Source organism: Anabas testudineus, chromosome 14, assembly GCF_900324465.2.
Source record: "Anabas testudineus chromosome 14, fAnaTes1.2, whole genome shotgun sequence".
NCBI lineage: Eukaryota > Metazoa > Chordata > Actinopteri > Anabantiformes > Anabantidae > Anabas > Anabas testudineus.
In genome coordinates this window covers 16,971,369-16,983,632 of record NC_046623.1, presented here as the reverse complement: position 1 = coordinate 16,983,632, position 12,264 = coordinate 16,971,369, and the positions used below count along the sequence as shown (strand labels likewise).

Below are 12,264 nucleotides of genomic sequence, written 5' to 3'. Positions count from 1 at the left end.
CCCAACCCACCTCAACTTTTATTCCAGCCTGGAAACTAATGCCGTCAGGGATGGTAGTCTGGAAGTCTGCTATGGTGTAAAACTCTTCCTCAACTTGAGGTGGAATAGGTGGCTTGGGCAGGTTTGCACCACGTGGCTGAGAGATGTAAGAGATATATCCAAGTCAGTGAAAACCATTCTGAGAAAAATAATCCTATTCTCTAATCTAGCAGAATCCTATCTTTGTTAAATCTTACAATGGTAAGATCTCGGCGTGGAGGAGGTCTGTGTCTTGATCCCACTTCTGTTGAGAGAAGAAACATAATGTAAACAACAACTTTTTGAGCTGAAATTCTTGCATTTTAGTTTTTCCTTTCTGTTTGTATGTGATATTAAACACGTGTATGGTGTGGCCAGACAATAAGACTAGCCAAAACACTACCTGGTCAAATGGCATACTAACAAACTTTGTGTGTATGCACATTTTTTACAGTAAAGACAGAAACTTTTATTATTTATTAAATTGGGAATGCACCAAGTGTGGCATCAGAAGAAAGGATACCAGTGAAAACACAGCATCACAAGCTGCACCCTTTGTTAGATTCACTTACTTTTGTTTTCAGAGACAAATGAGAGCCTGTTTTCCTTTTGGCTGTTGTCTCGGTTCTCCTTGGCTGCATTATTTTGCTGGTTCTGTTTGGAAAACCCATCTAGGTCATTTGTACTGGCATGAATGGCAGCACCCGCCGACTGCTTCTGGCTCTGAATGTCAGTCTTCTTCAGGTAGGACGCTGGGGCCCAGCCCTCACGACCCTGATATCTAAACGGAGAAGTGATGTATACTCAGTGGCTTGAGAGATATAAATCAAGTATTTGGTACAAGTTAATGTTATTGATTTGATTACCTGATCTTCCACCAGCCCTCCAAATTCTTCTGAATAACCTCAACAATCATGCCTCTCTCTAGGTTTATCTCATCCTGGTCTCTGGCCGAGTACGGGTAAATCACTGAATACTTCTCCTCTAGGGTCAGAAAATGCAGATTGTCATGTCTAAGAACATAATTCTGTTTAGAAGATTCCTGTGTATAGGTTCAAAAATCAGGAAACACATATTCAAGTTTGGGCAAAACACACAGTGTAGTGTGTTACAAGTACTTTGTTTAACACAACCCTCTCCTTGTGTAATTTAGAATGACTGCAGTTCCAACACACAGTACATTGGTTTTATATTTGCTAACTGATAAAATGAGGCAGAGGCTTGAGCAGTATCTTGTGGAGTGAGAAGATTTAAGATACGCACATGTGCAACACACAAAACACACATACATCCTCAACGAATATTGACCACAAACAGGACAAACAGACTTGTAACTGTAATAGAAAGTCTGAAATGCCTACTATTTTAGTATTTTGACTACTTGTATTATGGAGGTTCTATGTAAAACTACTCTACTGATGTACCCAGTATTTATTACCACTGGTTAAACAAAACAATACATGTTTTTATCCATTTTCCATGCAAGGATTTAATTTACATGCTTGGGTCTCTCATGCGACATCCATATCATGCATACACATGGTCAAACATGCATACAGTTGTGTATGCATGTGTGTGCACACACATTTAGAATAGGGGGGAAAGAAAGGCGTGCGCTCCACCTTGCCCAAAGCCTGTGCTGAATAGATCCCCTAAAGTTCTGCGACGACCCACATGCCTTGGCAGTGACCAGAATCTCCGAGGCACTGACATCCCAGCACAGTAAGTGGGGCAAAATAGGAAGTGAACATTACATATGGCATCCTGATGATGTGTACATCCTAAAACATTTTCAGTATTGGTGGCTCGAGTAGAAATCAAAACCAACTGTCAATATCTAGCAGGATTACTGCTATGGTATTTTGGGTACACATTTGCTGTTTAATAATACTTCTAGGTTTGTGCCAAGGTTTTTTATGTCACATCACGTTTACATTGACACAGGGACCTGTCATGCTAGATGGACACTCTTTCCCTTTGGACCCCTTTTCCAGTCTCAAACCCCACATGTTGTCCTTACCAGTATGTTGGCAATACTACTGTACGATGCTACTGCCAAAGAAGATTTAATATTTGTACACCCGCAAAATATGATGTACATCAAAACACCTACTGCCCACAAAATAGCTCAACATCAACAGACACTCTCCAGAAAAGTTGCTCAAAATGCTTTGTCATATTTTCTCCACATGTCTGCACATCACTGAACCATGACAGCTTATTTGTCTACTCCATGGAGTGGGAAAAAAGTATAATTTAACTTGTAATTGCTAAGTATAAGAAGTACAGTTCATGTGCAGTTGGTTTGACTTGATGATAGATGACCTCTTTACACCAAAAACTGTTCCCTGAACATACTAAATCTAAACAGAATCCAATTAAACGTTTTATGTACCTTCTTCTGCTGGAAGAGTGAAGTCATCAGGGTCATCCTGAGCTTCAAGACACGTGGCAGGTACCCAGCCTTGGGCATCGTCTGAGCTCACGAACCACCACCCTGAATGAGCAATAACACAGTGACATACGGGAACTCATATGTGACATCCGTTATAATGCGTCACATATGTGGTCTTTTGATTTAATGTATCATTTCATAGGTAAATCAAACCTTCATGTTCAAAAGTTGTCAACTAAAACTACTGATGTTTATACTCCCCTTGGGGGATGTCAAAATACTTCAAATGTATTTTTATGATCTCAACCAATAAATAAATAAAATAAAAGAGTGTGAAACTTACCCGACTCATTTTTCTCGATGACCTCCACCACCTGACCAACATGCAGGCTGATCTCAGAGCTCTCCTGCTTCTCATAGTCTGTTACTGCCACATACTGGTCAAGGAGGAGAGGGTCTGCTGCATTGGAATCTCCTGTTAACAACAACAGAGTCTCATTTAGCTTTTGCCATTATTACTTAAATCCTTTAAACTTTGGATGAAATCTCAATAATCTAAAAAAGCCTCTACTCATCATCAGTTATTCATTGGAGATATTTGGCATTGTTTATTAGTAAAATATTGAGATGATGTCTATGTCTGATACTGACCTTTAAAATTGACTATGTCTCATTGATCTAATGTAATCTGACCTTTTTAAATGTCAGTTTTTATACCTCCTTTAAAGAACCCAACTGAAAATCCAATTTAAGCATGGTCTATACAGAATAGTCAAAATTTATCTGTACTTTACTTACTGAATAATTCCAAGGTCACAACTGTGCAAAAGCTACTGATTAAAAAGCTTAAATGAGAGGAGGCTTAGCTAGAATATGGAGATTCATCCACACTAGGACAGAAACTAGTGGTTGTGATTAGAGAGATGGCGTGAGGGAAACAATGAGCCAACAGAGGGATAAAGAGAGATTTGCAGAATCTGAGTGATTGGGGAATTTAAAGAAGTGTCGTGGGTTAAAGTCAGTCATCAACAAGGCTGTGATGTCCACACAGATACAAACCAGCACGAATATTACCCACCACCAATATTAGCAACAAGCCAGTTGGAGTAAAAGCAACAGAAGGACTCACAATTCAACCTGTGGTAAACCTGTGGATTTATAAACTTAACAAACCCAGATAGATGTATTTTGCCCTTTTGGTTGCCACATGACGTTGAAATTTAACCACCTATATGCAAAGGGCAAGAATGATAACATCCACCACAACATGCACATCAGGGATGTGGACATATTTTCATCAAGATACATGAGAAAACACATCTAAGCAGATAGCATGAAAATATAAAATGTACACCACTTTCTGGATCTCTAAACAACTTTAAATACCAGGGTTTGTCTTTCTATACACAACTTTTTAGCAGTAAGCAGCAATCTTCGCAGTTTTTTTTACCAATTGATTTGGTCAGTGAGAAATGTGAATATTAGTTATGGAAACATTTTTCAAAATTAGAACTGAAGGAAAAATAATATCAGGTTGAGTTTAATTCAGAGCAAACATCCACAGTTTGCTTTCAAAAAATAGAAAAATAGAAAGATTAATTTGTCAATATAACATTAGTGAGCCAAATTACCTTTCCTAGTTTAAACCTGAAAGATGAGTTAGACTGACCTAAATAACTCAGGTTATCTATTTAGTCATGTGTAAATAATATTAACATAATAGTTTTCTGAAATTTAGTTGACTGTAGCGCACAAACACAACTGTCTCTTTGTTTTAGCATTTTACATTTACAACTCAACCAGTGATATTATTTCTACCTCGTGGGCTCTGCATTAGAGAATTATTTGAATAACTAAATATCGATTATTTGCCTGAAAGCAAATAAACTATACACAATACTGGATCCATGGTATATGTTACATCCCTTTACGCAAAGTTCACAATAAAAATTCTTCCATTATCTCAACTCAACTCTGTCCAAATAAAATATACGCAATAAATGAGCAACATAAGATCAATTATAAAGCGTTCATCCTTTACAAAGCCATTGCAAGACCCAAGCCATCAACAGAGCCACATCCCACCTGCCCAGGTCAGGGAAGGAGAGGGGGAACGAGCCACTAGCAACCCACCAGGTGACACACACAGCATGACCAAGCATGACAGTCTGTTTACTACCTCTCTTTAGGAAAGTAGTCGCTCTCTCCACAAGCCCTGATGGAAAGGGAAATGAATGAAGAAGAAAACTGAAAAAAAATGACATGGGATGCAATTTAGGAATATCTGATGAGTGAGGATAGAGAGGGTAGAAAAGGAAAGAGCAAAAACTGTGGCAATGGTGGTTCCTTTGTAACTGAGTACCAGTCAACTGCAGGAAAACATTTAATGTATTTGAGTTACAGAAGTCAAATCCTCGGAAATTGTCGTTTTACCTGTGTAAAACTCCATGACCACTAGATGGAGATAATGTAATTATATATTACAGATGAAGTGGGGAAGACTTTAGAATGAGGAGAAGTGGAAGAAATTATAGAAAATGACACTTCATCTAATCCCATTTTCATTGAAAATATACAATTAAAGCTGTGTCTTACCTGATTTCTTCTTACTGATGGGTTCCCTGGTAATGAGAGGAAATCATAACATTACTATCAGGAAATAAATCAATTTGCAGAACTAATAATTCATTCCTCCAAATTGCACACTTGGAAATATTTACAATATTATTAGTATAATATTATACATTTACTCCATTATACTATTACAATTTACCATCATTGTCTGTGTTACTAACAATCATCTTCATTATTAGTTCACATCAATGTGCCACTTATGAAACCTTTTAAATTGGATTTTAATTTTGGATTTAAGGTTTGACCAGCAAAAAAACATGAGCTGTGTTTGGTGATTAGAAATGTACGGACACATATTTCTGTTACATAGTAATACGCAACAGACACATGGAAAAAGGATATGCTCTCTGCCTCATCTCTCAGATTGACGGCAGTGTGAGTAAAGAGCCTTTAGATAGCCGATCTCTACAAATTTAGTCTGATGTCAAATTCAATACAGCATCTGCTGTGTCTGGTTTAGACATTAGCAGGATAAATAGACCATCACTCCACAGCAGCAGTCAGGAACTAATTCAATGTCCAGATGCCCTGAAAGTCAGTGGTGGTTAATGCATAGTTTTTGCTCTCATTTACTTTGTCTCTGCTTGTTTGTTATCTAAATATTGTCCCCTTACATTAAGGCCATTCTCCTTTTACAAGCTAACATCTTCCATGTCTAACTTAACTCAGTCCTTTATCTCTCTTGATCATTTTTCTTGGCACCTACTGTTGTACATTTCCCTGCAGCAACATAAATGCTCTCACCCTATGAAGCATTCTTCGATTGGCAGAACTGTTAATTGCAGGCTTAAGACTCAATAAATCTTTACCCATAAGTATAGCCATTAATGTACTATAAAAAGAACACACTCTCCCTCCCCCATTAGGCCAACCAAAGAAACACTGATGTTTTTGGATTATTATAGCAGAGCAATGTGTGTGCTGTATGCTTAGTTTCCTTATTTTGAACCAATATGAAAGATAAAATCCCTACCTCTGGCAATGATTACTTACTACAATATAGAATATCAAATCAAATTAATATTTCCAATTGTAGGTTTTCGTGTTTTTTTTTAGGGTATTGGATTACCGTTAGGGCCAATTTCCAACCCAAATTTAAAGATAACTCTCCAACTTTCCCCATTTCCTTTTTGCAACACTTCCCTATTCTACAGACACCTTCCTTTCTCAGTCATTGTTTCTGGTTCTCCAAGCCTGTGCTTCCTCTTCAGTTAAGTATTCCTTTTCCTTCTTCAACTTCTTTTTTGCTCTTAAAAAAGTCCAAGATGTCCCTCTCTGTGCAGTAGATTTATAGGCCATGATAAATCTCCCTCTCATAGTGGCCACTGTGTCTGTACACCAGCCCTGTTGTCAGTCAGCCAAACAGGCTGCACTAGCAGAAAGCAGTAATCCAATTTCAATAAAGACAAACCAAGGTCTTTCCTATATTCATCCTTCTTAAATAAATGCAACCCTGCTTCTCCCAACACATGCTTGGGGTTTTGTATGAGGAATAAGGAGTATGTGTCCTTGGAAGTCTCCTCTGAGGGAGGAAACAAGACAGTGTGTGAGTGAGCAAGACGAAGGAGGAGACGGACAGACATCTAGCTGTCAGAAACTATGCATACACATCAACAGTCTGCTGTCAGGCTTAAGTGCTTTCAGACTTATTACCCCCTTCTACCATCAAACAATTACCAGTGATATTTTAGATGTTTGTCTGTGTATGATTATAATAACGTACAGATAGAAAAGTTCCCCCACATCACTAACATAGGGAATATGAAGATTTCTTGACTGTACATAGTGCATACATTTGCAATTGACATTTCATTGTAAATGGGACTGGTGGTTTGTGTGAATGCCAGATAACCACAACGTCCTCAGTTTCAGTCAGGATGGGGACCTTTGTTGAATGTCACACCCTCTGTCTTTCCTCATGTTTCCTGACTGTCAAACTAACAAAATATCTCGGATTCAATCCCTCATAACAGCTATATGTCCTGTTAATTGTCCTTGAGTAAGAAGCCCAGCTACTCACTCATGTAAGTCACTTCTGATGGATACTAACTAAATAACAGTGACTGTATGACTGTTACATTAAATCACTTGTACTGCTCAACTGTTCAGACTGTATCAAGGATTGTCTAATTCTTTTTACCAACAAAGAACAAAACATTTTTAAATATGCTCTATTTGCTTAATTCTACACAATATGTCTTGAAATGCATTGGGAAAAAAACAAAACAGGGGCTATATTTGCAATTTCACTGGCTCATCAGTTCTAGTGAGTTTAAATGTCAAGGTGACTGAGGTGAATTCTCCAAATTAGATGCTGCTGCATATAGTACTGTCTCTGTAGTGCACAGATGCTGAGAATGTAATTAAGACTGTTTGTGTAGGAAGTAGTCAAGATTCATTTCTTGTTTAACAACAAGTAAAATGGAGCCCAGCTATGTTGAATGCATGATATTAGTGCAGTATGGTAGTATATAGTTTTAAGTATGTAAAGGGAGACAATTGTAATCTCTCATTTCTAGGACCCATGTTTTGCAACCAAGTCCAAAACACACATTGTTCATTACATACTTGTCCAACATGCACTCCTAGAATATATCACAGGAATTATCAACTCAGTATCCTGATGACTGAAGCAGATTGTCGGTGCCTGGTGCCACACATCAGTACGTGATGACAGAAAGGTTAAAACTAATTGCTCAGCTGACAGTTGTTGATGTAAAAACCATCTCTGGGGACAAAATATGAGCATGGCATTATGGTCTCTATAAAAGCAGCAGACCATAATCTCAACTGTCCTGAAGGTGCTGGTAACCTTAATGACATCAAATTGCTTGTATGTGTTGGACGCTGGCATTAACTGGTCTCATGTCTTAGTTTTGGTACATGATACCTGTCAGCACAGGATATAATTCCGATGTGTTGTGTGAGTTTTACAAGTTACACCAGAGCAGGTCTGCATACCTTCAGAGCCAGAGCCTCAGCTGTCTGAAGCCTGGAGGCTGAAGTGAGATGCAGCTACATGCTTAAATGCTAACTCAGCATTAAAATAAAACAAAAACAAAAAAGCCCATTAAGTGTTTTTCTTCTTGAAAAAAATCCAACAGGAACTAGTGCAACAGTATGAAGTAATATCCATTAGAGGGTATAATGAGTGCTTATTACCAGCAGTCTGGGGATAAGTGCTGGGAGGATGTGACATGACATGACTCAGGGGAACAACGACGGGTGTTGACATTGTACATGTGCATGAGAACTTGTAACAGTTGAGGTGTGTGTACAAAAATGGTACTTACTCCTTGGGTGGGTTGAGGTCTTCAGGTCTAGTCTCAAAAAACACTCTAACCTCCTCACACTGGGAGATGTAAACCGGCAACTGAATGAGGGCCTGAAAAGGATAACACACAAAGTCAACCAGACGTGAAAAATAGCATTCTTTAGTTGCTTGCTGTGTGGCAGAACATGATTTATACATTTAATATTTAAGGGGAATTTTATTAGGTGTCCGTATAGGAATGTAGCAACTGATTTGTCTAATTTAATGTTGTCATAAAGTTTTTAGCCCCTGATGCATGAAGAACTTAAAACAACTTACAAAAGCTACAATAATGGTAAATGCAATTTAATCTAAAGCTTATATATTTACAATTCTAGTTTCTCATTCATCTCTCATTCTGTCACCAGTGTTCAATTTATTACATGAAGATTAGAAAAATTTAATGACTGCAGAATAAAGGTGCCCCACTAAGTAAAAGCAGTCATTTCACATTCTCTATTGTGTTTTCCATCATCCCTGCTTGTTCTGTTTTCTGTCTCTAGTTCTGAGCTAAGTTCATTGACCTGCCGCGCCTGCTATCCTCCCTCATCTTAGTTTCTGATCTCTGTGTCAGATCACTAGCAGCAGAGAGATGAGCCCCGACAACATGGCTGGAGATGAAAGACAAAGAGCCACATTTAGTTTTATCTTTACTGGTGTGTTCTCATCTGTCTCACACAGCTAGTCCTGTTACCACATAGTCTCCTATTCTATCCTGTTTTTGTTCTCTAGTGTATCTGTTTTATCTGCCTCTTCAAACCCGTCTTTCAAACTTCTTAACAGCAGCACTGAAACAGATAATTACCTTAACAGTCTGAAGTCCCAAACCAGAAGACAGATAAATGCTATTAAAGATACTGTGATGGCTGTCTCTCTTACAGCTGAGGGAGCAAGGCCACTCCTCATTCTCCATTTGTTGGCAGACATAGCTCAATGCTATCCATCAAGCTTCCTCTGCGGGCCCCTAACTCTGATTTTAATACTCTTAAGTGTTTCAGTTCTGTCCTTAAAGGTAGTAGAGTCTCTGTCTACTGCTTGCGCTCACGTACACACACCAATAACATCAGAAATGGAATGGAAGCCAAACACCCAACCAAGGTGTCCTTGTCCCATGTGCCGTGTTTGCCTTATCATAATTATCACATAGGGACCATAATGAGGGAAAGGAGCAGAATACTGCTATGGACAGTGTGCGTGTTAATTCCTGGCACATATTTAACACATCAATATCTTGAGACAAAGAAGCAGAGCAGCCGATTTAAGAGTTTTCACTGGTGACCTCCAGAATCCTGAGCTATGCTGAGGTTAAAATGGATTCTTAACTGGGTTCCCTCTCCCTGGATTTATTCCTCTCTTCGTGTCAGCCTGTGGCCCATCCACTCATTACAATACTCCCCCGGGAGGAAATAGGACGGAGGCTCAGGGTACATTACAGCAAATTGACTTTATGGGCGTTCTTGACAGCAGACAGCATTAACGTAATTGTGTGTGCCTGCATGGGTGTGTGCAAGCATGTGTGCATGTTACCGTCATTGAAAATGCACTATGGAAATCAGAGATCTAAACATTTCTATAAGGTACAGTGGATCTGTGCATGATACATCTCCACATGTAGAGACATATAGCAAATGAAAATCCTCTTGACAAACATACAAGAAATAAAGTTTTAACATGTTACTGTTTTTTTGTTATCTGTTACATTTGCAAAAGAAAAAAAAAGTTTGTTAATGCATTTAAAAAACTGCTGGGCTTAAGATTAAGCACATTTTGAGAAATTATATATGCACTATGTTAGTGTTAATACTTTCTAACATATTATCTTTCAAAACGGTCAAATACTAAAAAGAAAGACTGGTGGAAATATATATTTGTTAGTGAACAGATGCTTGGACTGAATGCACTTCAAGCTGTGTGACCTGGCTATTAAGCCAAGCTCAGCAGTCTTAGTCTTGCCTAATGCAAACAAGCACCAATCCCATATTTTTCCCCACTTTCTTTCCGCTAGTTCCTTTTATTTTTTTTTAAATCTGTGTTTCCTGACTAGAAAAAATAACAAGACTTCAAAACCAGGGAATTTCCATATGAGTCAGATTAAAGCTTCAGCAGTGCAACAGTAAGGCTGACTCAGCTCTTCCCTTTGACAAACATCAAGTTTCACCTTGTCAACGTGAACGCATGCAGGGGTGGATGAAAATGTTATTTTCAGCAGTTAAGATAATACCCAGTATTCACCACCACCAAAGCTGACTTCTGAACCTGACCTGTAAGCTTAGGGTTAGGGTTAAAGGAGTGCTGTTTTTTAAAGGTTTAACCATATCTATATATCATGTCTGTTCTATGATTAGTCCTCACTTGATCAGGAAGTTGTTTCGGTCCTCCATGTTAAAGAACAAAGACTGATGTTTGAGGTGAAATAAGTGAGAATATTTGATGAATACGTCTTATTCTTTCCTCAGTAAAGTCCTGGCATGAAAATATCAACATAACCAGGTCCTCAATTCTAAATCATTTTGACAAAATGTAAATATCAAGACCAATCAACAATCCTACACAGGTTTTAGGTCTTTAAACATTTTTATAATTTCCACAATAACAATTTTAATGCAGCAATGCAATTGATGTAAAACTGGCTAATTTATTCCCATAAACATCCACACCCACAGACATGAACCAATAACATTCCTCCCCCAAACTCTTATTTTTCACATAAGTGGTTAAAGATGTTGGCCTACACCAGCTGCACATTCCTTTTAACCCCAGAAGAAACTTGGTGGGGTAGTAATGTACAGCACCTCCTCCAGCCCTCAATACTCTTTGTCATAGATAGCCATTCCTCTCTACATGCAGCTCTTTATGGAGATAAAACTACACAGATAAGTAAATGCTACGCCAGTCACCAAAACTGTAAAACATCCACAGACGTCCCCCTTCAGAGAGGCATGATGAGGTGTGGATGGTTAAAGGGCCCTGAGGCAAGTCTGTAAAACTAAACAAAAACAAAGTCTATGGGCTGTGGATGTGCTGACTGGAGCAAGCTCAGCACCAGCAAGCTCCCTGCTTTTGGCATGACTGATAGTAACACCCCATAATGAGGTACAACAATAGCTCTCCCAGTATTTCTGAATACCAGAGCACCGTTTCAAACTAAAACGTGACTTTGTGGCCATAATATCTGTAGATGTCTGTTAGTCTGCTATGACCAGGGAGTGACTCAACAGTTGATTTGTTCAAATTACTGTGCTGAGTTTAGTTCAAAGGCAGAAATCTTTGTCCTGTTGCTGATCAATCATAATGCGTTTATTTAGGTTGTTGTGTACATTTCTGTCAAACTAAAGCAATTAGTTGTTTGCTATTGGCAGTTTTACGGTTGCAGTTCTGCTCCATTGGAGCCTGAGAATGTATGGCCATATTTTCCCTTTCTTGAGCCCAAATGATTAATCTCATTGGTATAATGCCAAGTAACAGGCAAAATAATGCAAAGGTTTGTGATATATTTTTTACTAATGGAAAGAGCTGTGGTTTGTGAAATAATATAACAAACAACAATAACACATTACATCACATGGGTAAGTGCAACATAAGTATACTCAATGATGTCTGTCTCTGCATGAAACTAAGACCATAAAAATATAAAGCAAATTTGTAAATGGTCTTTCCCAAGGGGATCATGAGAGGATACTGAACATGAGAGTGTTAAAATGGCATCCATTTATCATATTGCTACACAGCAAACAGGTTGTTTTCTTGTACACTATTGATACTATTGAGATAAGGTCTCTTTTAAAGTAGTTTGTCTCTTTTTGCAGAGAGGTCAAAACACAGAACCTGGGTCATGCCTGTGGTTACAAAAGTCTTACACTCAGAAATTCAGCATGGCAATCTGCTATGATTTCAAACCCAGTCA

General features: G+C 38.4%; 1 protein-coding gene across 3 annotated transcripts in view; it reads right to left on the bottom strand.

Annotated features, from left to right (window-relative positions):
* Positions 1–12,264, bottom strand: part of sh3pxd2b (SH3 and PX domains 2B) — a 32,766-nt gene that overhangs the window by 3,339 nt on the left and 17,163 nt on the right. The window contains exons 5-13 of one of the 3 annotated variants that reach the window (XM_026372400.1): positions 8,341–8,432; positions 5,009–5,034; positions 4,593–4,628; positions 2,757–2,888; positions 2,414–2,515; positions 885–1,002; positions 591–799; positions 237–283; positions 11–136 (exon numbers count right to left, since the gene is read on the bottom strand). In XM_026372400.1, coding sequence (XP_026228185.1) covers positions 11–136; positions 237–283; positions 591–799; positions 885–1,002; positions 2,414–2,515; positions 2,757–2,888; positions 4,593–4,628; positions 5,009–5,034; positions 8,341–8,432 — 888 coding nt within the window. Of the gene's footprint in view, positions 1–10; positions 137–236; positions 284–590; positions 800–884; positions 1,003–2,413; positions 2,516–2,756; positions 2,889–4,498; positions 4,629–5,008; positions 5,035–8,340; positions 8,433–12,264 lie in introns of those variants that run through there. The other 2 variants (XM_026372402.1, XM_026372403.1) reach the window with 2 other exon arrangements.